At 42.7% G+C, this 26,263-nt stretch overlaps 1 protein-coding gene across 2 annotated transcripts in view; it reads left to right on the top strand.

Moving 5' to 3' along the window:
• WDR72 (WD repeat domain 72) overlaps positions 1 to 26,263 on the top strand; it is a 933,775-nt gene that overhangs the window by 329,278 nt on the left and 578,234 nt on the right. For both annotated transcript variants that reach the window (XM_069624855.1, XM_069624854.1), the window contains exon 6: positions 7,693 to 7,769. In XM_069624855.1, the coding sequence (XP_069480956.1) occupies positions 7,693 to 7,769 (77 nt within the window). The remainder of the gene's footprint in view (positions 1 to 7,692; positions 7,770 to 26,263) is intronic.

The following is a 26,263-nucleotide window of genomic DNA, read 5'->3' as shown; positions in this document are numbered from 1 at the left end:
TTCGACATGGTCTATAGAAATCTTCTATGGTGGAAGCTGGCCAGCTGGAATATCCCGGGTAGGTTGTAAAGCTTGATAGCCCTGCATGAGAATTCAAATATGATGGTCAGATCGAATTATAACGGGGAAGTAAAAAGATAAATTCCATCATTCTCAGGAGTTAGACAGGGATGCATATTAGCTTCCTGTCTTTTTAATGTATATATGTCGGAGGAGGGAGAGTTACTGGGGAAGTGTGCATTTGCCTCCCTCAAGTTGAACAAACATCGTTTTACGTGGCTCTCTTACGCTGAAAACTTTTTACTATTCAAGCGACCATGCGTGTGCTTCAAATACGCATTGATGCATTTGGGACACATGCTCAGAAACATAGTCTTGCCATTAACCTAAGTAAGACAAAGGTGATTAGATTTACTAGGAAAAGGGCTATAGACCTGTTTCTTGATGGAGTGATGGTCACAAGCTTGCAGATTGATTCTATTATCTATCTAGGTCTCTTCATTATTGTATAGCCTACAAAGGCCTCCACAAGGGGGTGGCTACTGCAGTAAACCACTGGTTTGGTAAATCAAATAAAAAAGGCAGATGGGAAATATGGTAAATTCTCAATAATCCAGCCTTAATATTTTCCCAAGACAAAATCATTCAGAAATTACTTTATGGCATAGAACTTTATGAATTTTCAATTTTGAATTTGCTGCCGGGCCTTGAGGCATTAAACTGGAAGAAGTTGTTTAATGTCCCTAATTATCTTCCAATTGACGTAATTAGGTATGAATTGGTTATCCAATCTCTTAGATCTACGGGGATTTGGAACCTCTTGAATTTATATCAGAGCATTTTAACTGCAGAAGATGATACTCTCTATGGGGATGTATTGAGGTCTATGAATGTTTTTAATGAAGGGGTTCCTCAAATGCACATTTTACACGTGTTAAAATATGTGAGAGTATTTACAAGAGATCAGGTCCAATCGGGAAAAGTTGCAAACAAGACCGGACTTTATGAAGAGATGGTTAAGATCATGGGACTGGATAAGCACCATTGAAAAAATGCATGGCTACCCTTCTTGACACATTTGGTGACTGCACATAAGAAGCAAGGAATTTTATCATCCTTTTTATTTATCCAAGTCGTCTGGTGAGAAATTAATGTTTGAGGTGTCGTTGGAATCTTAATCTGACAATTGAAGTTCTCTTGAGATATAAGAAAATTGGTTTATATGTATCACAATGGGCTGGCGGACTAACTCATTTATCAGATTGTTCGGTAAAGTCTTCCTCATCAGTTGGACACAATTTGGACTCCCGTTCCCTTTCCTCCTCACCTGAGCTTGAATTTAACTTATTTCTTCTGGCGTGGAGAGCGGGAAGTCTCTTCTTCTGTAGAAGGTAAGGTCGGCCTCGAAAGGAAGCCACCGCGGTTCCGAACACAGGAGGCACGGTGACCCCCCTCCGCGACGGACTAACAACGGAGTGAGGGGAAAAGCCAGAATGGCATAAAAACCCCTCCGGAGTACTTGAGCAGGCAGGAAACCGATAACAGGAATACTCGGGAAAGCACAATCCAACGAATATGCAAGGTGAGTGAGAGAGCACAAGAGGGACGAGCTGAATATTAGAAAGGAGCCGAGAAAGAGACAGCCAGGGAAAGGGAGCGAAATCGGTGAAACCAACCGGGAAGAGAAACACTGGGAAGGCTGGAAGGAGAAAGGGCGCAAGGGAAAGAGCGCAAGGGCCAGGGAGCCCCAAAACAGCATGGGTGGAGCACCGCCAAGGAGAAAACAATAGGAGAGCGAGAGCAACAGAGGGAAATCCGAAGTTGCAACGCGCTGAGCTGCCTAGCGTGTGGAAGTAAATACGCGTAGGCAGCGGCCATGTTGAAAAAGACTAGACCGTTAATACTGTCAGGGGGAAAACGTGGCGGCACAAATCAATGGCGGCCCCGCTTCCACCTCTCCCACAGCCGCCAGCGCACAGCGGTCGTGACAGTATGCCCCCCTCTAGGGCGATACCCCCCGGGCTTGCCCGGATGTAGGTTGTGGAACTGGTGTAGCAAACGGGGTGCGTTAACATAAGATCGGGGTTCCCAGGAATCCTCGGACGAAGGGAAGCCCCTCCAATGTATAAGATATTCCAGGCGTCCCTTATGGTAACGGGAATCCCTGATGTGGGAGACTTCGTATACTTCAGAGTTAGGGTCGGGCGGAACGTGAAGTCTGGGAACTCTCTGCCTTCTCTCATCAGCCACATAAGAGCGGAGCTGTGAAGAATGAAAAGTCGGATGAACACGGCTGAGTGACTTAGGTAACTTGAGGCGGTAAGCCACTGGGTTGATCTTGGTCAGGATGTCAAAAGGTCCAATATACCGGGGGGACAACTTGGAAGGTCTGACCCATCGGGGTAGAAACTTGGTAGACAGCATAACCTTTGTACCTCTCTCCCACATCGGTACCTGTCTCCGGTGGCGATCTGCTTGGTCTTTGTATTGAATGCTTGCCTCTTTAAGACTCTGTTTGGCCGATAAGTGAGCTTCTCTCAGCTGTGCCAAACTGGATTCAATCGACGGGATAGGAGTTTCCTTCCAGAAAGTGGGTATAATAGATCTGGGATGGTATCCATATGTACAATAAAAAGGACTCATACCTAAAGAAGCATGAATCGCATTGTTGTATGAGAACTCGGCAGTTGGGAGAAGAGAAACCCAATTGTCTTGAGACTGGTTTACGAAACACCTCAGATATTGTTCAAGGGTTCAGTTTAGCCTCTCAGTTTGGCCATTAGTCTGAGGATGGAATCCAGAAGAAAGAGCCCTCTCAATACCCAACAGTTTGCATAAAGCTGACCAAAACTTAGATGTGTACTGGCTGCCACGATCGGATACAATCTTTTGAGGGAGTCCATGCAATCTGAATATGTCTTTAAGAAAGACTTCAGCAGTGAGTGAAGCAGAAGGTATGCCAGACAGTGGGGAGAAATGCGCCAATTTGGAATAGGAATCGACTGTTACCATGATGCACGTACACCCTTGGGATTTAGGTAAGTCGACGATGAAGTCCGTAGAAATGTTAATCCAAGGACCTGGAGGGATCGGGCTGGATTGAAGTAGCCCCAACGATTTCTGGGTTGAATACTTGTTACATAAACAAGTTAAACATGTTTGAATATAAGCCTGAGTGTCTGCCCGCATCTTGGGCCAAAAGAAGGTTCTTTGGAGCAGTTCAAGAGTACCGGGCAGGCCACGATGACCCGCAACCTTTGAGTCGTGACACCACTTAAGAGCTCGTACTTGAAGGTCATGTGTGGGTAGGATTAGTCTTCCTTGGTTGAAATACAGTCCATCCTTTTCCTCGACAGGTAAATTTCTTAGAGTGGGAGCGGGACCTTCTAAAGGAGTATAAGCCCCCCTAACCTCTTCCAGAAAAGACGATACAACCAGGACGATCTTAGTACGGGGAAACATGAGTTCTTTCTGATATGACTGGTGTACTTCGTTTCTTCGAGACAACGCGTCAGCGACTTGGTTTTGAGAGCCTGGAATATACGTGATGGTGAAATGAAACTGAGCAAAGAAGTGTGCCCATCTGGCTTGTCGGGTGTTGTAGCATTCCTGTTGCCTCAAAATCTGCAAATTTTTGTGATCAGTACGTATCTGAAATGGGTACTTACTTCCTTGAAGTAAGTGTCTCCATTCCAGACAAGCCAATTTCATAGCCAGTAGCTCTTTCTCGATGACAGAGTAGTTTTGTTGACTGGTTGTCAAGGTTTTGGAAAAATAGGCTATAGGATGTTCCATGCCGTGGTTGATTTGGAGAAGAACGGTACCTACTGCAGCAGCAGAAGCGTCGGTCTCCATAATGAAAGGTTTCAATTGGTCTGGTTGCCGAAGAATAGGAGCCGTGCAGAATCTTCCTTTGAGACTGGTAAAGCTGTCTTCAGCTACTTTATTCCAAAGAAAAGGTTTGGAGGATTTCTTAAGTAGAGAAGTGATGGGCAAGATAAGTCTTGAAAACCCCGGGATAAATTTCCGATAAAAGTTTGCCAGACCTAAAAACCTCTGGATGTCCTTTACAGAGGAAGGAGATGGCCATGAGAGAATGGCTTCAACTTTCTCGGGATCCATGGTTATCCCTTCTTCAGAGAGAATAAACCCCAAATAGGGTATGGATGATTTAGCGAAAGCACATTTCTCTGGTTTGACCAATAGATGATGTGTTCGGAGTCGGTGTAACACCTCCAATACCTGGGAAGAATGCTCCTCCTTCTTCCGGGAAAATATCAAGATGTCATCAAGGTATACTACTGTGTTGATACCCAATAGATCGGAAAATATGCGATCCATAAACCTCTGGAAAATAGAGGGAGCATTTACCTGTCCAAATGGCATCACTCGGTACTCGAAAAGCCCGTAGGGAGTGCGGAAAGCAGTCTTCCATTCATCACCGGATTTCACCCGAAGCAAGTGGTATGCGTTCCGAAGATCGAGCTTAGTAAACAATACCGATCCCTGAACGGCTTCAAGTATCTCCGAGATTATAGGCATCGGATATCTGTCCTTGATCGTGACTTGATTTAGACCCCTGTAATCAATACAAGATCTCAACTCCTTTGTGTCTCTCTTAGGTATAAAAAATAAAGAAGCAGCTGCTGGGGATCTTGATGGTCGGATCAATCCGTTAGCAAGATTGTCATCCAGGTAGCGCCGGAGAACTGCCTTTTCAGCCAAGGATAGGGGTACATTCTTCCAAAAGGAACCAAGGCCTGAGGTATGAGGTCTATATTACAATCTTCCGGCCGATGAGGGGGGAGTACCGAAGGTTGTTGTTCCTTAAAAATATCAGCAAATTCCTCGAATATCCTGGGTATATTGTGGATGGAGTTACTCTCAGTAGCACATATAGTCTTTACCTTCTCAAACATCGGTTCCGGCAGACACCTTTCTTTACAAAAAGAAGAGTGAAAGCTCAGCAGGTTGTCTGTCCAATTTATTGTTGGGTTGTGTTTGCGGAGCCAACCAATTCCCAATATCACAGGGAAATGGGCGGCCCTAATGATATCGAACTTCAGGGACTCGGAATGTTGTTGGATAGATACCTGAACTTCCTCGGTGGTGTGGGTTATGGGCCCGGAGCATAAAGGAGTACCATCCACCCCTTCTACCTTCTGGTCTTCCTTCTTTGGTACTCGGAGAAGGCCCACCTTGTCAGCCCACACAGTGTCTAGAAAATTACCGGCAGCTCCACAGTCAAGCAAGGCTTGTGTCTCTATCTGTTGTCCTCTGAACTGGAGCTGGACGGCAACTACCATCAATCGATGGTCTTCGGAGGTTTTGGCAGAGGTCACAGAAAGTGTAGCATAGGAACCAACTGACGCCCCTCGATAGTCTGTCCCACCGACTACCGAGGGCGCTCGTTTCCCGGCCTCCTCGGGGGTACGTCAGGACAGTCCCTCAAAAGGTGTCTTGCCGAACCACAATAGAGACACAGATTGCCTTCTCGCCTTCTCTTCTTTTCTTACGCTGTCAAAGGAGCTTGGGTGGTACCAATCCACATTGGTTCATCTCTGGAAGGTGGACGAGTAACAGATGAGGAGGTCGACGTGTGGGCTTCAAGGGAAGGTCCGGGAGGACGAGTCTTCTTCTTCTTGTTCTTTCTTTCGGTCATGCCATAATCGATCCTGATTATCGCCTTGATGAGATCGGGGAAAGAGTCTGGGCGGGGAATTCTGGCTAGTTCGTCCTTTAAGTCCTCCCGCAAACCCCTCCGGAATATGGTATACTGTGCTTCTTCTTGCCAACCAGCCTCCGCTGCTATTCTTTTGAAAGCGGACAGATAGGAAAGCAGGTCTGAATTTCCTTGACGCACGTCAAGGAGGTCTTCGCTGGCTACAAAAGCTGTTTCCATATGGAGGAAAGTCTGTTTGAGAAGGTCTTTGAAAGCCGAATAATCTTGTAACACTGGGTCAGATCGAGATACCAAAGGAGTGGCCCATGCTAAGGCATTACCCGTCATATGGGTTATCATGAACCCTACCTTGGTATGGTCTGTGGAAAAGGTGCCTCTTCGGAAAGCAAAGTGAATATCACAAGCATCAAGGAATTCCTTTACTTTCCTCTCGGTGCCATCAAATTTGCCTGATACCAAGGGTAGGGGGGGAAGATCGGCAGTAAGCTGTTCTCGAGCAGCAACCCTTAGTTGAAGGGCGGCATTGTCTGCCTTTATAGTCTGAACCTCCTGACTCAAACCTTGTACTGCTGCGACGAGTTCCTGGAGTTGTTGTGGGGTTGCCATCTCAATACTTGGCGTTGCAAACTATCACAATGGGCTGGCGGACTAACCAATTTATCAGATTGTTCGGTAAAGTCTTCCTCATCAGTTGGACACAATTCGGACTCCCGTTCCCTTTCCTCCTCACCTGAGCTTGAATTTAACTTCTTTCTTCTGGCGTGGAGAGCGGGAAGTCTCTTCTTCTGTAGAAGGTAAGGTCGGCCTCGAAAGGAAGCCACCGCGGCTCCGAACACAGGAGGCACGGTGACCCCCCTCCACGACGGACTAACAACGGAGTGAGGGGAAAAGCCAGAATGGCATAAAAACCCCTCCGGAGTACTTGAGCAGGCAGGAAACCGATAACAGGAATACTCGGGAAAGCACAATCCAACGAATATGCAAGGTGAGTGAGAGAGCACAAGAGGGACGAGCTGAATATTAGAAAGGAGCCGAGAAAGAGACAGCCAGGGAAAGGGAGCGAAATCGGTGAAACCAACTGGGAAGAGAAACACTGGGAAGGCTGGAAGGAGAAAGAGCGCAAGGGAAAGAGCGCAAGGGCCAGGGAGCCCCAAAACAGCTTGGGCGGAGCACCGCCAAGGAGAAAACAATAGGAGAGCGAGAGCAACAGAGGGAAATCCGAAGTTGCAACGCGCCGAGCTGCCTAGCGTGTGGAAGTAAATACGCGTAGGCAGCGGCCATTTTGAAAAAGACTAGACCGTTAATACTGTCAGGGGGAAAACGTGGCGGCACAAATCAATGGCGGCCCCGCTTCCACCTCTCCCACAGCCGCCAGCGCCCAGCGGTCATGACAATATGAGAACAAATGTAGATATTGTGCTGCTGAGAAAGAAGTGGACACAATTAAACATTTAGTGGTGGCATGTCCGTCTTTGGAACTTTCCCGACAGAAATATTTTGGACATTTATTTTGTTCTTGCAACTTTATGGATCTAGATTATTTTGGAGAAGGAGGTCCAGTAACCTCTGATTTGATAGCACTAGTAGGTTTTCTGATGACTGTAGAACTGTGATAAGATTAATCATTAATCTGTAACTGAAGAAGAAGGAATAGTATTTTAGATGTTGTAATGTTTTTAAATATTTTAGGATATGAGGCTGGTTTTAACTATTAAATCGACATGAGCATTAGAAGGAATTTTAGGGAAATGTGTAATGAATGTGTTATGTTATGTTTCATGCAATTATAATTACATGAAATAATTGTTTTGAATTCATTGGTTTATATATGAAATGTTTGTGATCATATTGTCAAAGGTTGCTTGTCAACCAAATAACATATACATTTTTCAAAAATTATCTTTATAAATAATATATCCACTATTGCTACTAATAATATTTTGCCCTTTGTATTATTGTGATGTTTAATTAATGGATTATAATGCACATTTATGCATTACATTTTACAGAGGACTCACTGGTTGCGGTATCTGTAGCAGGCGATCTTAATGTTTGGAACCTTTCTTCTTCAGTGAACAGTATACAGGTCAGTTTGCAAAACAATGCAATGCATCTACAATTTTAACAGTTTTGCATTTAAGCATAATTAAAAATCTGCCTAAAATGTGTTAGCGCTTCTACTATTTTATAACGCTCTGTAGGTTTTCTGAGTCATAATCATGGACAGGTGTTATTAATTTTGTCAAAGAGACCAATATTTACTGGATTTGATATTCATATTGGATGTTTAAATCCAACCATTCAGCATAGTTGTGATTTATTTTAGTTTTGGTAGGAGACTTTAGATGGCTAGAAAATGTTGAACTCACTGTGGTCATTCATTATCCTGCAAACACTGTTTCAATTATCTGATTCATAAAGTAGTTGCATACATGTGCTGGGTACATGGATTTGGCTCGACTGTCTTGTATATCTATTTACTACTGCTAAAAAAAATAACCAGATATGAGATTGTTTTGCTATTGGCAAATGCAGTTCTAATTTTCAACACCTAATCAACAGTTGCAATTGAGAAAGCATATGTAGATTTCTTTTAATATGACTTGCCCATCAGCAGTAATTCACCCTCATTTAAACTTTCAGTTGCTTGCTAATTGTCTGCCCCTTCTAAAAAGAGACAAGAAACAATGGATATCAACACAGACAAGCTCTATTAGTATTTCAGTTTACACAAACGTTGTATTACTTTCATTCATTGAGGTTTCTCAATTAAACTTCTTGTTTAATAATGCCGCTTTATTACCAAGAATTATCAAACACTATTTGAAGTTAGTTATGAAAATACAATTTGGTGAAGATGTTCAAACAATCCTTTTGTGCTAAGTTGATGTTAAGCTTCTGCAAGTTAAGCCCTTATCTTGGATGTGACTGTGTGACCTTCAGTCAAAAGTCCAAATATTCAGAACATATCCAAAATACAAATCCATTTTCACTTAGCCATAAAAGTCTACTAGACAGCACAACACAAACATTGTTTTTTGGTTGGTTTGAATGACCTAAATCCACGGTTCACTGCAAGAGTTCCGGAAATGTTAAAAATATCTGGTCTGGCACATGGGGGTTGAAGAGTCTTTCCATCTATAGGCAACATCAAGTATGGCAACAATCATAGAGCTAAATAAAGATGTCATAGGATCTTCCTCTGCCTCATGAACACACAATTATCTAAATCTTGTCTAACTTGTCTAAACACTTGTACAGCCTATCTGTCATGTACTTCGGGGCACAATCCATAAACCTCCCTTAATAAATGCCAATAATATCCCGGCCCTAAGCTTGTTGTGCTCTAGCACCTGGAAGCGTCTCTTGTGCTAGATGGAATCACCTATGAAGATCTCAGACTAAATAACCTGACAGACTCAAAGAATATGGCATAGTACTACTTTATTCTCAATTTAATAAGCAGGGTCAACTGGCAGACATCAAACTGATGCACACTCACACATGAACTTGATTACACAGCGCTTTTATACCCCAATATGCGTCATCTACGACATCATCCTACATGGCAAACTGTAATACCTATTAGCAGGAGGGATTGGTTAGGGGTACATATCTACTTATAGAACAAATAGGGTTAGTACACCATTGGCTGTCTCTTATCTGTGAGGCATGCCTTGAACTACCTCTAAATATGTATAATACTGATTATATTGAACAAAATGGCAGCAGATTGATCTATGCAACATGGTAGTGCAGGTTGCCCCATTGATGTACTGATTGGTTGGCATTCTCACCCATACTTGGACTGTCGGCTCTGCTAGCAGCACGTAAGTATAATGAAACCCAGGTGCTTGAATCATGTCAGATTACTCCCCACTTTGCCAATTAGTCCATCACCTCTCATCAGTTTGACCATGAGCCAAAATTTCCAGTCTGTAGCCTGATCTCTGTTCTGGGACATTCAAGGAAGTGTAAGCACATCACTATCTTCATCCAAGACTTAATGAATAGCCCTTGCCTTCGACTTCTGAGTCACTGTGATTAGACCATGAATTTGTCCATATCAACTTCTTATTGACTGCTACTTGATTTAATTAAACTCTTCTTGTCCCTAGAGACTTGCTCACTCTACCTTGTATAGACCCCATGCACTTTTAATTGTCCACTACTTGGCTCTTGCAGATGTTGTCTTATTTGTTAATCTAAGAGAAATATGTCTCGTCCAATGCTTATCCATCAGCCTCCCTTGTATGCTTTGCAGCTATTCTTAAAAATGCCATCCTTGATCCCAAGCCAACATAGACTCCTCTTTGGTTTCCACAAAAAGCTGTTATTCAAGCTTCTCCTGACTCTTCAACCCTGATCTGTTTCTGATGTAGCTGAATTGAATCAAGGCACAAGGCGGCATCCATTTTCCAATTATGGCCGTCCTAGCCACATTATATATTCCTCTATAGAAAGCTTCTATATGCATTTTCTACCTTGCATTAATATGTATTTACACTTATTGATCAGCAAGTTACTTTGTCTTCTTTTGTATTCATGATTACTTTATCTTTTTGCACATGTTTCTCTTTTTCTCCAGTGAAAGTGTCTCTCTGAAGCATTTTCAAATTATTTCACTATGGCTTTGTATATTTGCTTCATGACATTACTCTGCCCTCATCAGGTTTCACCCAGTGCTCCATGATGTCCAATGGTGTGTGGTGACCTCCTTCCACATGGCATCCTTTCACACTTTCATTGCAAGGGTACATTCATTACAGCTGTCTGAGTGCATATCATCTCTCACGCTCTCAATGCATTATAGGAACAACACATGGGGTCCCATACAGAGCTCTTCTACTTCTTTTCCAATATAATGGCGGTGAGGGGGTGGGAGTTAGCGATAATGCATCCAACTGCTCCTCTACATTCCCCCCTCTGATTGATTCCTCAACCACATTCTTCTGTTCATTCTCCTTTATTATCTCGTCATACTGTTGTTTCTTTGGGACCCAGATTTTTGTCACCCCCCTCAGGTGACCGACATTCTTTTTATGTTTGTCAACCCTCCATGTCATGTGGCAGCAATCTCCTGATGGTGGACAGAATATCCATTGTCCTACATATTTGTTATGATCCTTAGGGTAGTTGAATTTCATTCCTGGAGGTGCAAGGGTACTTTTCTTTACATTCTCACAGGTACTTTCCTCATTTTGCATCTGCAACTGGTGACAGTTCCAATGTCCATATCAATAATGATCTTCATCCCAATAGCTTTCTTGGCTGTCTTCTGGAATTGACCAAAGAGGATCCTTATAAGACAAAATCCTAACAATACCAAACCTAGTACTGCTCCAAGTAATTTGAAGTCATTTGCCAACCAAGTTGGAATCCATGAAAACAGAGATGAAAACCAGCTGTCCCCCTCGGTCCTGGCTACTTCATCCACCATTTCTGTGTTCAAGTTTGACAACATTGTTATTGCTTCTGTCAAAGTCCCATTCTCTACATCATGGGAAGGTATAAATGTGCAGCAAGAAGGCCGGATCTTGTTGAACACGCCTCCTTCCATTGCTGTAATTAAGTCCAGGACATACCTGTTCTGGAGGGCCGTGAGCCTGATTGCCCTCTACACTTCGCTGATTGCATTAAATAATATTATCGTCGTATTGATCGTTTTCAGCAGCTCCCATCTGGTTATCTGTAACCACTTAGCATTTACTGCAGTCTGAATTCCTGGCAGGAATATAGCTGTGAATAACACTGCAGTTTTGCTGAACAACGTATGCTCATATCGATGGTAATAATAGGCTTCTATTGATTTATCTGAGAAGTAATTATCTCTCCTCTGCTTCAATTAAACAATCTTTTCTTACTCAGGTGCGTGTCCATTTTTGGGAAGTCTGTAATCTGCAGGTCACTGTGTGGTACTACTAAGGCTAGTATGCTTATCAGTACCAGTGAACAAACTCCTCCCCATTTTGGTGGCAACTTTATATATGCTCTTGATACACAGGCACAGTAATGGTCCTTCAGCACTGCTGTTCCTTCTTTCATGCCTGGTACATCAAAAACTCGCACACATTTGCGGTTTTCTCCAACTTTGACTGTGTCATTATTTCTGAAGCATAAAGACGCATTCTTCACAGTTAGTATCTGCAATGGTCCCCCCTCATTGTCGACCCATGTCAGCAATCTTGCAATCTTAGACCATTGGTTTTTATATTCCTTTTCTGCAGTTGCCACAACTACTTCACATTGTCCGGTTAATGCCATTGCTTTGCACTCAACCATTGCATCAGCCCATCCTTCAGGAGTAGGCAGTGTTCCTTTAATTTGTATTTGACCTCTTTCTTAGCATTCTCGTATTTCCTTCCCATTCTTAATCTTGCATTGTAACATCTTATTTTATTCAATATTGATTCCTGCTCCATGTATTCCAGGCTGTTTGTATTTTATTATTTGATGCGTTGTTTATGGATTTTCTCTTGACTTTATGTCTTGTACATATTTGTCTTCATTTTGAGATGTCCCTTTATTCACCCACATGATGGAACAGTCCTCTGGTTAGGCCAAGTGCAAGGTTTTAGGGAGAATTTTTATTTCTGTGGCAATTCCCTTTGATCTTAGAGACCCTCAGCTCTTTTGCTGTACTTAGGACTTTTTAATTGTAACTCCAGAGTGAGTGGTACTTTTTTCTAACTCTCATTTTTTTTTTTCTGACTAGGATTTTTGTGTGTCTTACTGATTTATGGAGTATGCAAAACTCCATAAGCATCTGCTTTTTGCATTATGACACACAGTACCTTTTGTTCAGTGCCACTGAGAAGTCCCTTGGACTTCTCTTAGTGTTTAACTACATTTTCTTGGGTGAACTACTATTCCCAAGAATAGTAAGATGACCCCTGCCTTACTTACCTTTTCCTTTGTGGGTCCAGCAGGCACCACCCTATGTGGAGTGCTGGGGGGGTTACATAGTAACTCCTTTAACACACTCCTCATATAACATTCTGTTACACTAACTCATTGAATGTCTGGTGGCATTGGTTTCCTTTTTACTGCATTGTGCCATGTATCTGCAGGCTGACTCCTCAGCTGCAGTACAGCACCCAAGAGTGACCATTTTCCCGAAATGGCCACTGTCTTCTTTTGAAATCATTTCTTGTCAGTTTGTTTCTTCTGGAAATTTAATCTGTTGTTTGAATCAGGTTTTAATACTTTGTGTGTTCTGCCTTTGGCGGGCTTCAGCCCTGAAGCCCGCCCAGGCTCCAGCGTGTCCGGAAAGGCAGAAAGTGAGGGAGGGTCCTGAAACTTCCTTATCCTTTGTCTATACGTGTGCTTGAGTGAAACCAGTTCCTATTGGCCGGATTGCTGTCCTAGAAAACAGCCGCTGTGCTGTATGATTGACAGCCTAGGGCTGTCAATGAATGGGAACTTGCTTAAAAGGTGAGGATTTGGGAATAGAGGCATAGTTGACCAATGGAGGACAACTTCTGAAAAAAGAATATGTAAAGAGATGCCAGCAGCACCGTCCTGGACCGCAAAGTGCCCAGTGAAGCCTTGCAGCTGTGCTGACCACGTTTTCATTTCCACTGGGAAGACCTGTACGGGATAACTTCCTCCCTTAGGCTAATGGGACCAACTAGCCTCAAAACAAACTCTATTTTGGAAGGAACCCTGACTTGATGTGACTTTCAAAGGTTGCAGAATTCCAATACCTGGGGATCCCTGACCATCTTCGAGTGCATTGTCTTCTGATGTGCGAATCCTGCCAAAACTTTGGAGGCATCCAGAGGATCCTACAGAAGCAGGAAATCTTCATTCAGGGTCACTTCACCAGAGTCCTGGACCGAGGGATCAAGTAACATCTAACTGGAGCTGTTCATTCTTCTTTGGTGCTGAGAAAAAGGCACCAAAATATCAAAGAGCTGCTGATTCAAGGATAATGCAATGCTTGCGAGTCCCTCTCTTGATTGCTGCCACAGGAGCCCACCAGACATTCTGAACTTTCATCACCACAACCAAGGACCAGGAACAAGGGTCTGCTGCACTGCAACCAGAAGGCATTCAGCTGGAACAAATTCTTCTGTTCACAGGTACTGTGGGGTTTGGGGTACATTTGGGGTGATTCCTGCCTTGGGGAGTACTATTCCAGCATATTCTGAGTTGACCTCAACTCACTTACACTGTTCTTTCAGTTTATGCTTCTTTAAGGTGACTCCTCTTGAGTTGTGATTTTCTATTTGAACTACTGACTATTAAAAGACATTTTCTAAGAAGAGAGCATCAGAACTTTGAACTGGCTCATTGACTTACACTGTCCTGGCTCCCTAAATACCCCTTTGGGTCCCATTGCAGGTTTTAATTGTTGAACACTGTTATTGCTGGGATAAAAGACTGACTATATCCCTCTGGGAACATCTAACTGTTTTTATACCATACCAGTATGTTCTGATCTAACCCTAAACTGTCCCTCCCTTATAACTCAATATTGCAAAGTTGATACAAAATAAGTGTTACTTCGGGCCTCAAATGACATCACCCTTCGTGCTGGAAAATATATAACATATGAAAGAATTACTTACCTGCTTTACTGTTCACTTTTTTAATTGAATCCTAACGTTGGATTAATGTTTCTATTAGTTGCTGATTTTTAAAGAATGCTTTAAATATCTTTGTGTATATATAAATTAATATTTATACTATAACTTTAAGTGTATAAGTGTTTACTTTGATACCTGTATTTACTGATTTCATTGTACAGCTCTACAGCTCACTTTACCACTCTTATGATAAGCCTGGCTGCTCCGTCACATTACCAACTTGTGTAGTACAGGCCTATAGTAAAAGGTGGATTACCTAACATCATGAGATAAGTCTTGTGTAGTCCCACACCAGTTGGACTGCAAAAATTCTTACCTACCACAAGGTGTCAGGCAATGTGCCTTTTTAACTACTACTTCTGTTGCTATGAATATTTTAGAGGTTCCCAATACAGAAGTTATGAGAACACACACAGCAGCTTTCATCTGATGTTCTTTTCCCACCTTATCCATGTGCTGATACTATATGTTATTCTTTCAATTTGCCTGAATGATCAAGATATGTGTTTATATATTCATGATCTTCCCCAACATCCCTTTTAAATTGAAATAAATGCCTAGTAAGATTATAAAAAATGCTGTTCATGATTTCACCAAGGGCAATAATAAATGTTTCTCTGTCACCCACCATATCTGTATTGTTTCTTATAAGATTTATAAGTGTCATAATAATCGGGAGGAAAACAAAGATCATAATCAGAATTACGCCACAATTATTATTCCATGGAACCTCATTGAATTTCTTGATGGCAATGAGCCTCTTATATTCTGAAAACTCCTCATTTTTGCTCAGACTTTTAATATGTAACCCTGTAAGTCTCTATGAATCACACTTTTATATCAAGAGCTGCAAGATCATTGCTATAATTATTCTAAAAATAATATGATTGTTCTTAGGATTTCCAAGAAATGTTATGACATTGACATATCTTCCTATTAGAGCTGGATAAGACTGTAATATGTAGGAAAAACAGCATACAAGAATGTGTGTACTTTTATTGCAATAGGTAACATAAAAATGAAGTGCACGTTCCTTCTTTCAGCTCAGGTAATTCAATACATTGTTCCTTTAACCTATCTAAAAAAGTTTGAGGATAACTGCAAGTCTGTTTACTCCTTGTCAAATGTTAAAAAATATTGCCTTAAGTCTAAAGTGCTGCTGTGTTCTTCATTTTCCTTGCCTTTACTCTTGGCCATAGAACGAGTCTGCATATTCAGAACTTCTTCTCTTGCTTCACAGTCAGTAGTGCAGGAGGGGTCAGGGTTTCACTTTTATAAGGCTTGATGTCATGCAAATGAAGCCAGGCTTTTCGTCCGTTTTACTTTGCTGCTGTGGGTGTAACTTCTTCCACCTCATACGGAACTTCAAAGCGGAGAGTACTCCAAGTACATACAAACTTTTGTACAAGCATTTGGTCCCCTGGTTATAGAATTGGTTGTTTTAACAAACCTCTGCTTCAATGGATTGATCATCTTTGTCGTTTCTCTTTGACCTCTCCCTTTGATTCATCACCTGTTGAGACATGAAAAAACTATGTGCAGTCATTGTTGTCAGGTTATCATGCATCTTGTCACCTTGTGCCTTCACTACACTATGGGCATCAGTTTTTAACCTAGTTGGAGGAGCGAGAGGGGTTCTCATGCATCATCCAGTCACCAACTCATGAGGAGTTAGATGGTGGTCTAAGTCAGGCTGGTTTCTTAGGGCATGTAAGGCAAGTAGTAGCAATATAGCCATCACTAATTCAAAGTTATTTTTATTTTTGCAAACCTTTCATTCAATAATCCATTTAATCTCTTGCAGGTGCCATTCGCATGTGTTTGATACACAGAAGAAAACATATGCTTAATGCCTAATAGAAGAACAATTTGGTTGAACAGCTCATTTACAAAATGTGGTCGATTGTCAGACCGCAAAACCTCACACACAGCCCATCTTGGGAGCACTTCACACACAAGGAACTTGTGCACGTGGCATCAAAGTGTGTGCATGAACCTGCCTCGATCCATCTAGAAAAAGGACATACCATGACCAGTATATATCTGTAACCGTTGCATGTCTGCAGCATATATACAGTCGATACCTAGGTCTGAAATGGGCCATTGGGTATAGGAATTGCTCCTCTCACTGTTCACAAAGTGTGCCCTGCAGTACATTTCTGGCACACAATGCCATTTACAATAAATTGCACCACACTCTCTAACAGATTTGGCAAAAAACCACTCTACTGCTATTGTAGCAGCTAAACTCTCTTGAGTCACATGCTTGGGGTAGTGAAGCTCCACCAGCACTACCCTGAATAATGCTGGAGGCATACATGGCTTTCCAGTGCTACCCTGTCTCCACATTGCTTCAGTGGGGGATCAAAAACACCCTTCTTTCTTCCATAAATCCTTCTCTTCTAGTGGTGTTCGCCTTGGTATATCAACTAACTGGACAATAGACAGCATGCTAAAGCACTCCTTTACCAACATGCATTGTCCTGTCATTTATTTAATACTTTCTCTTTTAAAATCAGTAATGGTTGCCTTGTATGACTATTATCTTTTTCTGCATCATCAATATCTAGTCTGCTTAAAGACAGTGTTCTATACTCAACTATTATGATGTCATCTGACCTACCTCCAATTTCCCTCAAATAGATCCTTCCACATTTGCTTGGGTTTTATGCCCTTCTTTATCCCTCGTTTGCCTATATAAATCTCCAATTAATTTCCCTATGTGTTCTGTGTTCTGTATCTCGCTCATCAGCCCATGTTGGTCTTGTTATTCCCTGCAGCTCCCCGCGGGACTGTTGTAACTCTCTCTCTTCCTCAAGTTGTTCTTGTGCTTCGATCAGCACTATGCTTCTATGCCACAGATAATCTATCTCACCATCTTTTAGTCCTATACTTCTGCTAATTTTGTCTTTCTTTTTGAATATCTTGCTTAATTCATCTCCTGCTCGTGTTCTTTGAAACCCACGTTCTTTGCTTTTTTGGGCTTCTACCTTCTCTTGTCTCTTCCCTGCTAGTCTGACCTTTTCTTTCCTTGCCTCGTACCTTCTCCGTTCTTCCCCTTGCTTGCACTTTCTTTCTTTCTCTTCTTTATATGCTCTCTCTTCTTCCTTTTCTTTCTTTTCCCGCTCATCTCTCTCGTCTCTTCCTCAAACCCCTTCAATGCCCTTATCATCCAGCTTGAGTAATATCTGTCCTCTTATCCATTTGTTATGTACTATTGTTATTCCGTTAGCTTTGTCCTTTCTTTCTGATTCCTTGTGTCTGCCTCTAACTCCATCTGTCTATCTTGTCTGTCCTTTCTCTCATCACGCTGTTTACTTTCATCATGTGTCGGGATATATTTGCGTTCTCTGTTTTTACTCTCTTCCACATTGCCCTTGCTGTTATAAGCAGTGGACTTGTATGTCGGATTAACATACCCCGCTGCTGCTTTCAATTCCTTTAAAGGAAAAAATCTGTTCTCCTCTGTGTCTGCGCTCTTGTTTACAGGACAGGAAAGGGGAGCCAAAGGTGTTTTATCCTCCCCTTTATGCTGATTAATCATCCACTCCTCCGCTGGATCTTCTTTCTCATCTGGTACATCTTCCATAGCTCTAAAACAGCCAATCTTTTCTGTAACTTCTTTCCCTTACATGTACCATGCAAATACTTTGTCATTTGACGCAATACTGCTTTTGATACAAACCCTCTTGAGGCCATAGCATGAGTGTCTTATTAGTCGTGCCTCAGAGCCATTCCGAATGATATTTCCTTATCTTAGCAGTATATCTAGGCAATGTCCTGCATACATGTAGAAGACTTTGACTGTCTATACTTACCCAAATTTGTATGCTTTTCTTTATGTTATCAAATATACCACACTGATCAATTTGAGCAGGCAGCATCATTTGCCGCTTAATTATCCAAAAATCAAAATATTGGATCTGCTTTTTAAAACTCTACACAATGATGTTCTTTTTGTTCCTTTTGTTTACACTTTCTATACATTTTTAATATCTCATTGTTTTATCGTTGATATATTAAAATCTCTTATTCATTTATTTATTGTTTTCCTTTGATTTTGAACCTCCTGATTGATGTCAATATCTAGATTGAAGAATCTTAATAATCACCTTGATTTTTTACTATCATTTTATATCTACGAGTTTAAACACAACAACAACTTTATACTGACATATTTATAACCCCACATATGTTCCCTTTTTAAAAATGTTCTGCATACGCCTTCCTTTACTATCTTTAGTAAATGTATCTCCTCTCATTTTTACTCCAACTTGGAGCTTGATAAGCACTCTTCTCGTTGGCCTTGCCTCAGGAATCATTAACACCTATATTTGGAGTCTTTTTAGTGCGTACCCTTCCGTCCCCTTGGAACCGGGAATCAAGGTAAAGGTATCCACTTATCTTCTTTATAGTCCCCCAAAATCCTGTTCCTGAGATATATTTATTTATATTTATATATATATCTATATATATATATATATGTATTATTTCCAACCTTCTCTGTGTTTTTGCCACTTTCAATGTTCTATTTATGTCCGTTTCTCAGCTCGAGACCCTCAGCATCGACTGTCCCTTAACCTACCAGTTCCCCTTCCATCCATTGGGCAACTGCGGAGACCAGGCATGAATTTCGTCAGTATGGGGACCTACCAACCATATATTTTTACACATGTTTTGTTGTGTGTGGTTCTCTACAGGAAGTTCGGCGGTCTTCTGGCTAATGGTGGGATCAGCTAAAAGTCCGAAGATCTGGATTGGGCCTAGGTCAATTAGACCTGAACCAATGGCAGCAGTACCAATATGTGCTCTAGCACCTTGAAGCGTCTCTTGTGCTAGATGGAATTACCAATAAAGATCTCAGACAAAATTACTGGATAGACTCAAAGAATATGGCAAAGAACTACTTTATTCTCAATTTAATAAAGCAGGGTCAACTGGCAGACATACAACCGATGCTTGCACACTCACACACAAACTTCATTAGACAGCGGTATTATTCCCCAAAATGCGTCATCTATGGTGTTATCCTGCAAAACTGTGAAACCTATTAGCGAGAGGAATTGGTTAGGGGAACATATCTAGTTATAGAATACATAGGTGTTAGTAAACCATTGTCTGCCTCTTATCTGTGAGGCAAGCCTCGAACTACCTCTAAATATGTATAATACTGATTATAACACACAAAATGGCAGCAGACTGGTCTATGCAACATTGTATAGCAAGTTGCCCCACAAACCCACTGATTGGTTGGCATCCTCACCCAATGTTGGACTTTCGGCTTGGCTAGCAGCACGTACGTGAAACGCAACCCCGGTGCTTGAATCACGTCCGATTACTTCCCACTTTCGCAATTAGTCCATCATCTCTCATCAGTCTAACTATGAGACAAAGTTTCCCATCTGTAGTTGACCTTTTAGTCTGATATCTGTTCTGGTAAATTCAAGGGAGTGTAAGCACATCATTATCTTCCTCCAAGTCTTAATGAATAGCCCTTATTTTCGACTTCTGTGTCACATGTGAAGAGACCACACATGTGTCCATTTCAACCTCTTATTTACTGCTACTTGATTTAATTGAACTGAGTGTCATTGCTCTTCTTGACCTCTAGCGACTTGATCACTCTACCTTGTACTGACTTTATACACTGTTAATTGTCCAATAATTGGCTCTTGCAGATGTTTTCTTCTTCTTTAATCTAAGAGAGGTATATCTCGTCCATAGCGTATCCGTCTACCTCCCTTTGTGCTTTGCAGCTATTCCTTAAAAATAGTTTTCTTCATCCCAAGCCAACATCGACTCTTTGTTTTGCAAATGAAGCTGTTCTTCCAGAGTCTCCTGACTCTTCAACTCTGATCTATTTCTGAGGTAGCTTAATTGAATCTTAACAGGAGGCGGCATCCATTTTCCAATTATGGCCGTCCTAGCCACGTTATATATTCCTCTATAGCAAGCTTCTATATGTCTTTTCATCCTTGCATTAATGCATATTTACACTTATTGACCATCAAGTTACTTTGTCTTCTTTTGTATTCAGGATTACTTTGTCATTTCGTACATGTTTCTCTTGTTACTCCAGTTACATCGTCTCTCTTAAGTATTTTCATCTCGTTTCAGTATGGCTTTGTATATTTGCTTTATGACATCACTCAGCCCCCATCAGGTTTTACTCAGCACTCCATGGTGTCCAATGGTGCATGCTGACATCCTTCCAAATGGTATCCTTCCACACTTGTAGTGAAAAGGGTACATTCGGTACGGCTGTCTGAGTGCACATTGTCTCTTGTACACTCGATGCGTTATAGGAACAACACATGGGGTCCCATACAGAGCTCTGCTCCTACTGTTCCAATATGACGGCGGTGAGGGGTAGGAGTTAGGGATAATGTATACAGCTGCTCCTTTACATTGTCTACTAAAAAATAATTTCTAGTAATTCTGAAGAAGGGCTCTTTTCTACCTTGCCATATAATATTTTATATGGAGGTGCTATAAAATAAATATACTACTTTTTAAACTAAAATTAGTTTGGAACTGCTAAATTCAGCAAACATGACCAATCGAAGGAAGAAAGTGTCACACTTTGTAATTATGGAAGAAGCCCAAAAGGCAAGCAAGCCATCAGTAAAGGATCCCAATAGAACTTTATTGCACAGCAACCTTTTATGCTACGGTGCCTGGGCATCTTGAATCTTGAACTATGTCGCTCTAATTCCAAGGTTATTATTGCAGGTTGCTTACTCAAAATTGTTTTTAAAAAAATTGCCCAACATGATGTAAGAGTTTTATTGCAATTGCTTCATAATAATGAAAGAGAGAAAGAGAAATGTTAATCGTTTTATTAGTTTGGCCCAATTATAAAACTGAAAGTAAGGTAAACTCCTTAGTCATTAACAGTCCCAAACATTATTTTTTTCCATATGAAGTATGTAATCTGAGAGTTCACTGTGAGTGTGCACATTTTTAATTACACCGGTGGAATTCTGAAAATGTTCCCGACTTCAATGCTTTGTGAAGTTTAAAATGAGATAGAAAGTAGTTTACAGCAGGTTTTGTTCAGTGAGCATAGCTATCTAAACGTACATTTGTGAAGCTTCACAACCAAAACACAGAACATCCTGTCCTCACTCTTTTGTACCCCCCTCCCTCCTTCTCCTGCACTCAGGCTTCCCTTAGCCCCCCTCCCTCGATCCGTCCTACTCTCCTCCTTCTTACCCATAGGACTGGATGTGGTTACCAAGACTGTCTTTCTCTATGGAAGCCTCCTCCAAACAGGTGCTTCCCTGCTCCTCTAGAACTATCAAGGTCAATACTGCTGCGCTTGCTCCCTTTTTGGCTGAGTTCTGCAGTCAATCTTTCATCACTGGTGCCTTCCCATCTCCTCTTAAGCACTCCCTTGTGCACCTCCTCCTAAAAAAGCCATCTGCGAACCCTTCATTTCTGGCTAACTTCTGCCCTATTTCCATTACCCTCTTCTTGGGCAAACTCTTGGAGATGTTGGTCATCTCCCAACTAATCCACCACACTGAATCTGTTTGTTGTCTCCACGACCATCAGTCTGACTTCATAGCAGCAGAGGCATAGAAACTGCTCTCCTGAACACTTGTGAAGACCTCCTCTCTAACCTCGACTCCAACTCTCCTTCTGTTCTCATCCTTCGTTATCTGTCCTCTGCCTTCAATCATGCCACACTCTTAAATCGACTTCGTAATACCGTGGGCATCACTGACCTGCGGACTGGCTTGGTTGACCTCTTTCTTTCAAATCACCCCCCTCCTCACTTCCCGTGTTATTTGGATGACACTCAGCTCTCCTTTAAGCTTCCCACCTCTACCTCCTCTCCTTCCCCTCTCATTCCCAACTGCCTGATTGCTATCCAGGCATGGTGTGCTGCCAATGATCCCTGTCTTAACAACAATAAGACTGAGATCCTTCTCATTGGGACTCCCCCTTTCCTCCCTCCCTACTCTCTGGCCGCCCTCTCTGGTCCTCTCCCTGCACCCTTTGGTGTGGCAGGAACCAGTGTGTCATCTTCGACTCCTCTCTCTCCTTCACCACTCATATCGCTGACCTTGCCAAGAAAGCTCACTTGCAGCTTCACCTCCTCAGAGGTATCCTCCCTTTCCTCACCTTCCCCCAGAAACCCAATGTTTCTAGAGGTCTGGTTCTCTCCAGGCTGGTCTACTGCAAGAGCCTCTTCCTCAATATACCTCTCTCCTCCCTTTGCCCTCTTCATCTAATCCAGAACAGGACTGCAAGACTTACCCTTGGCCTCAAGCACAGGGACTGCATCTCTCCAGCCCTAGAATATATCCACTCGCTCCCGGTGGCTGCAAGGATCAAATTTAAGACCCTCTGCATCATCCACAAGGATTTCTGGGACCTGGGAACGTGCTACATTCAACTTTCTCTCCCTAAATATCTCCATGCTAGAGTCCTTCAGTCCTCTAGCTCTAATTCTCTGCAGGTCAGACTCTTCTCCAAGCAGAGAGTGGGGGGTGGATCTCTTTCTTCGTCTGGTTCCTCACTCTGGAATGGCCTCCCTGCCCCTCTCAGACTTGAGCCGGATCTCCTTAAGTTTCGAAAGCTTCTCAAGACCTTCCTTTTCTCCTGCTTCCTCCCTTTTCCAGCTTCCTTGCTAATCCCTCCTTGCTGATGTGACTGGCTGTCTAGTCCCTCCTGAGTCAAACAGGGACCAGACCCTCCCTCAACCAGTCTGCCTCAGTACCCCCTTCTAGCACTTGCCTTTGGGCACCCTCCCCTGACTGGACTACTGAGTCTGGTCTACCCCCCCATCTTTGCACTATTTACCCTTCTCCCTTCCCCTGTGTACTTGCCCTCCGGGCACCCCCTGCACTTACCCCCCAGCCCTTACCCAGTCCAAGGGGACTGCTACCTCCTCCTCACCCCACCCCATCCCCCTGCCTTCACCCTCATCCACTCCCCGACCCTCCTACACTCCCTGTTTGCTGCACTTGCATGGTCCGAATGCCACAAGGCCCATTAGGACCATTTTATTGTTGTTTATCCTCCTATGTTCCCACCTCCCCTTTAACTTGTGGCACCTGGAAACATATCCTGATGCATAGGCACCTTATAAAAGTTCAATACTTTAAAATATGTTTTGTGGTTAAAAGAGCTGTCACAGGCAGGTCATTTTGTACTAAGAAGCATGTCAATGCCAGACTTTTCATGTTCAATTTGTTTATTAAGTATATAGGGGTGGCCAGCTTAAATATGAAAGGTGCTTCTCCCCACAAGGAAAACAAAACAATTGCAGGATGAACTTCCTCCAATAGCTTTACTTTCAGTCTCTTTCCTGTGCTCCAACATCAGGGGAGTGGTCAGGCCTCTGTTATTTCAGCTCTCTGAGTGCAGTCCAGTTTCAGCATTTTAAAGGGGAAAGGAGATTACATCCTTTCTTCACAACTCTTGAGGCCTGATAGGACCCCACACCCAGTATTTTGCTCAGTTGGGCCTAGGTGTGGGCTTCTAGGCTCCTTTAATCAAAAGCAACAATAGCTCCTGCTCCCTGGGAGGACAATCTCGGCTGCCCTCAGCAACTCTGTGGCGGTCATCATGGAGAGCGGTATGCAGATCGTTCACTTCTAGACTTCCTATGTGAGCCTGTTGCTGTGTTTCCTATATATGAAGGGAAGGAGGTGTGTTGTATCTTGTCTTCGTGGCAATGTATTATACAATCCTTTGCAGATCCCCTGCAGGCCATTCCTCATTGTTGTTAGAATGCTGATGAGTGTGGGAGCTTGTCAGCTCAATGAATGCTAGATGAATTATAACAAATTAGTGTTCTGAGAAGTGTTAGTTGAGACCTGAGCTGAGATGTCTGTGGATGGCCAGTGGGTGTGCTACCAACTTGCAAGAGTAACTGGAAACTGTGACTAAGTAAATACAGCTATATGTTTTTCTTCCATGTATGGAACCATTTCTGCTGATGTCCATTTTGCAGCAGTTCACTATGTAACACCTGTCCTTCCACCATATCTGCAAACTGTCACTGTGCTCTTTCACTTCCACTGGAACTCCTTCCAACCTTCTGGACCTGCCTAGTACCTGACTTGGCCAACTGGCATTTCCTGTTTCTAGCTAACTTATGTTTGCACTCTGCCAGCTGAATCAATTACTGGACATAATTTATTTTTCCATCACCTCTCATCAACATATCACCCTTTCCTAACTCTTCTCCTCCTCACTCCAACTATACCCATTTTAAGAAGTCCCTTCCTCGCTCTAAACGCAATCACCCACCTCCTCCACTTGGTCCTTTATCATCTTGTTAGTACCACTTTGGCCTGCTCTAGCTGCCTCTACATTGGATCCTAACCTTACCACTTCCTTCCAGTTTGCTCTTGTGACTTCCACAACCACCTTTTCTTTATCTACTTCCATCACATTTTACTACCAATATCTTGCAATCAACTCTGGGTTTTACTTCCTCCCTCCTTCGCTCTGCTACTGTCACCTCCCCCACTCCATCCAGTTTTAATACCTCCTTCCCTCACTTCTGATATTACTCTCTCCTCTCTCACCCCCTTTATTCCATCATGTTCCCTCTTGTAGATGTCACCAGCTCCTCTATCTACCACCTCTCCATCTCTGCTCTTCAGCACTGTCTAGTCTCCAGTCCTCTCCAAAGCCTTTCCAGTGTCTCTTCACTCTAGCAGTCTCTCTTCTCCAACCTTCTCCAAGATAAGAGCCTTTTGCTTCCATCACACACCATAATGGATCGTGTTTCCTGGCTTATATAATAACATTCCCCTTGTCCTAAGTGGAACTAGGTGTGAGGGTCTAAAGCTGTAAGCCTTGAGGGGTGTGGGGGTAACATTTGGCTAGGGTCTCTCACTCCTGATAGTCACAGAGAGGCTTAGGGGGCCAGCTTAACTCTATAAGAGCCTTTTGCCATTTGAAACTATGTATGCATGGAGAGGCTGGAGAGGGGAATGTGTTAGGGAGGGCTCTAGAGGTGTCTACATGTTCCCCATTGTCTTTCCCAAGATCTTCCTGTGATTGACGGGATAACTTAATTTCCCATATCCATTCTGAGTGGTCCGGTTGGAAGAGAAGGTCACTGAGGGGAATATAGTCCATCCCAGGTTAGATTTTTGCTCACATGATTTTGGCTGTGTAACTTGGGGCATGTTTTCCTGCATCCTCCCTGGCCGTTGTGGTGTGACTGGGACTTCTGCAAAGTCTGACCCACCCAGATCCATCAATTTGCTTCCTGGATCCAGTTCAGGATTTGTTTCTGGTGTAGAGGGGAATTAAGGGAAATGTAGTTTCCATGGATTGGTTTAATAACCAAAGGTATTGTGGGGTGCAGAAGGGATTTCAAGAGTCTCCATTTTGAGGAGGAGGTCTGGTGGGTACCCACTCTGAGTCCCAGTTAAGGAAGGTTCGGGAGGTCTCTTCTCTGGGAAATACATCCCTGCCAAAGTGTGAGGACCAGGGAGTGCCACAAGGGGATGCTCCTCATACTGCTCCCAGGTCCATCATCCACTGGTTTAGGGAGGTACCCCACCCCCTAAGTTACTCGGCCCATGGTCACCAGAGGCAAACTGTCAAACAAGAAAGTAAAATTGAAATCGGTTAACCTAAATGCCAATATGTTTAGATATTGTTCAGTTTTACAAATTGAATGTTTCAAATAATTATTTGTTACAAGGTATATCTCAAAATCATATGCCAAGGCCATTACACCAAGTTGTCCTTTAGATGTCTGTGTATATTGGAGTTTATTGCACTATCCAGAAGAACATATTTAGGTAAGCGCTGAGTCTATAGCGCCTCGACCGATTTTTTATTCCTCAAATATTGCATCCGCATTATCAGGCAAAGCGCTTCACTTCCCAAGCAAGGGCAGGCCAATGTGCTGCCTGATTATAGTTATTGCTGCACTCATACGAAAATCGCCATTAAAGTACACGAGGTACTTTACAGCTCCAAAATGGCTGTCTGCTTCCTGATGTCTGCC

This window comes from Ambystoma mexicanum, chromosome 11, assembly GCF_040938575.1.
Source record: "Ambystoma mexicanum isolate Mex_15411 chromosome 11, UKY_AmexF1_1, whole genome shotgun sequence".
Lineage (NCBI taxonomy): Eukaryota > Metazoa > Chordata > Amphibia > Caudata > Ambystomatidae > Ambystoma > Ambystoma mexicanum.
The sequence above is the reverse complement of the archived record's forward strand: the minus strand, read 5'-3'. Positions and strand labels throughout refer to the sequence as shown.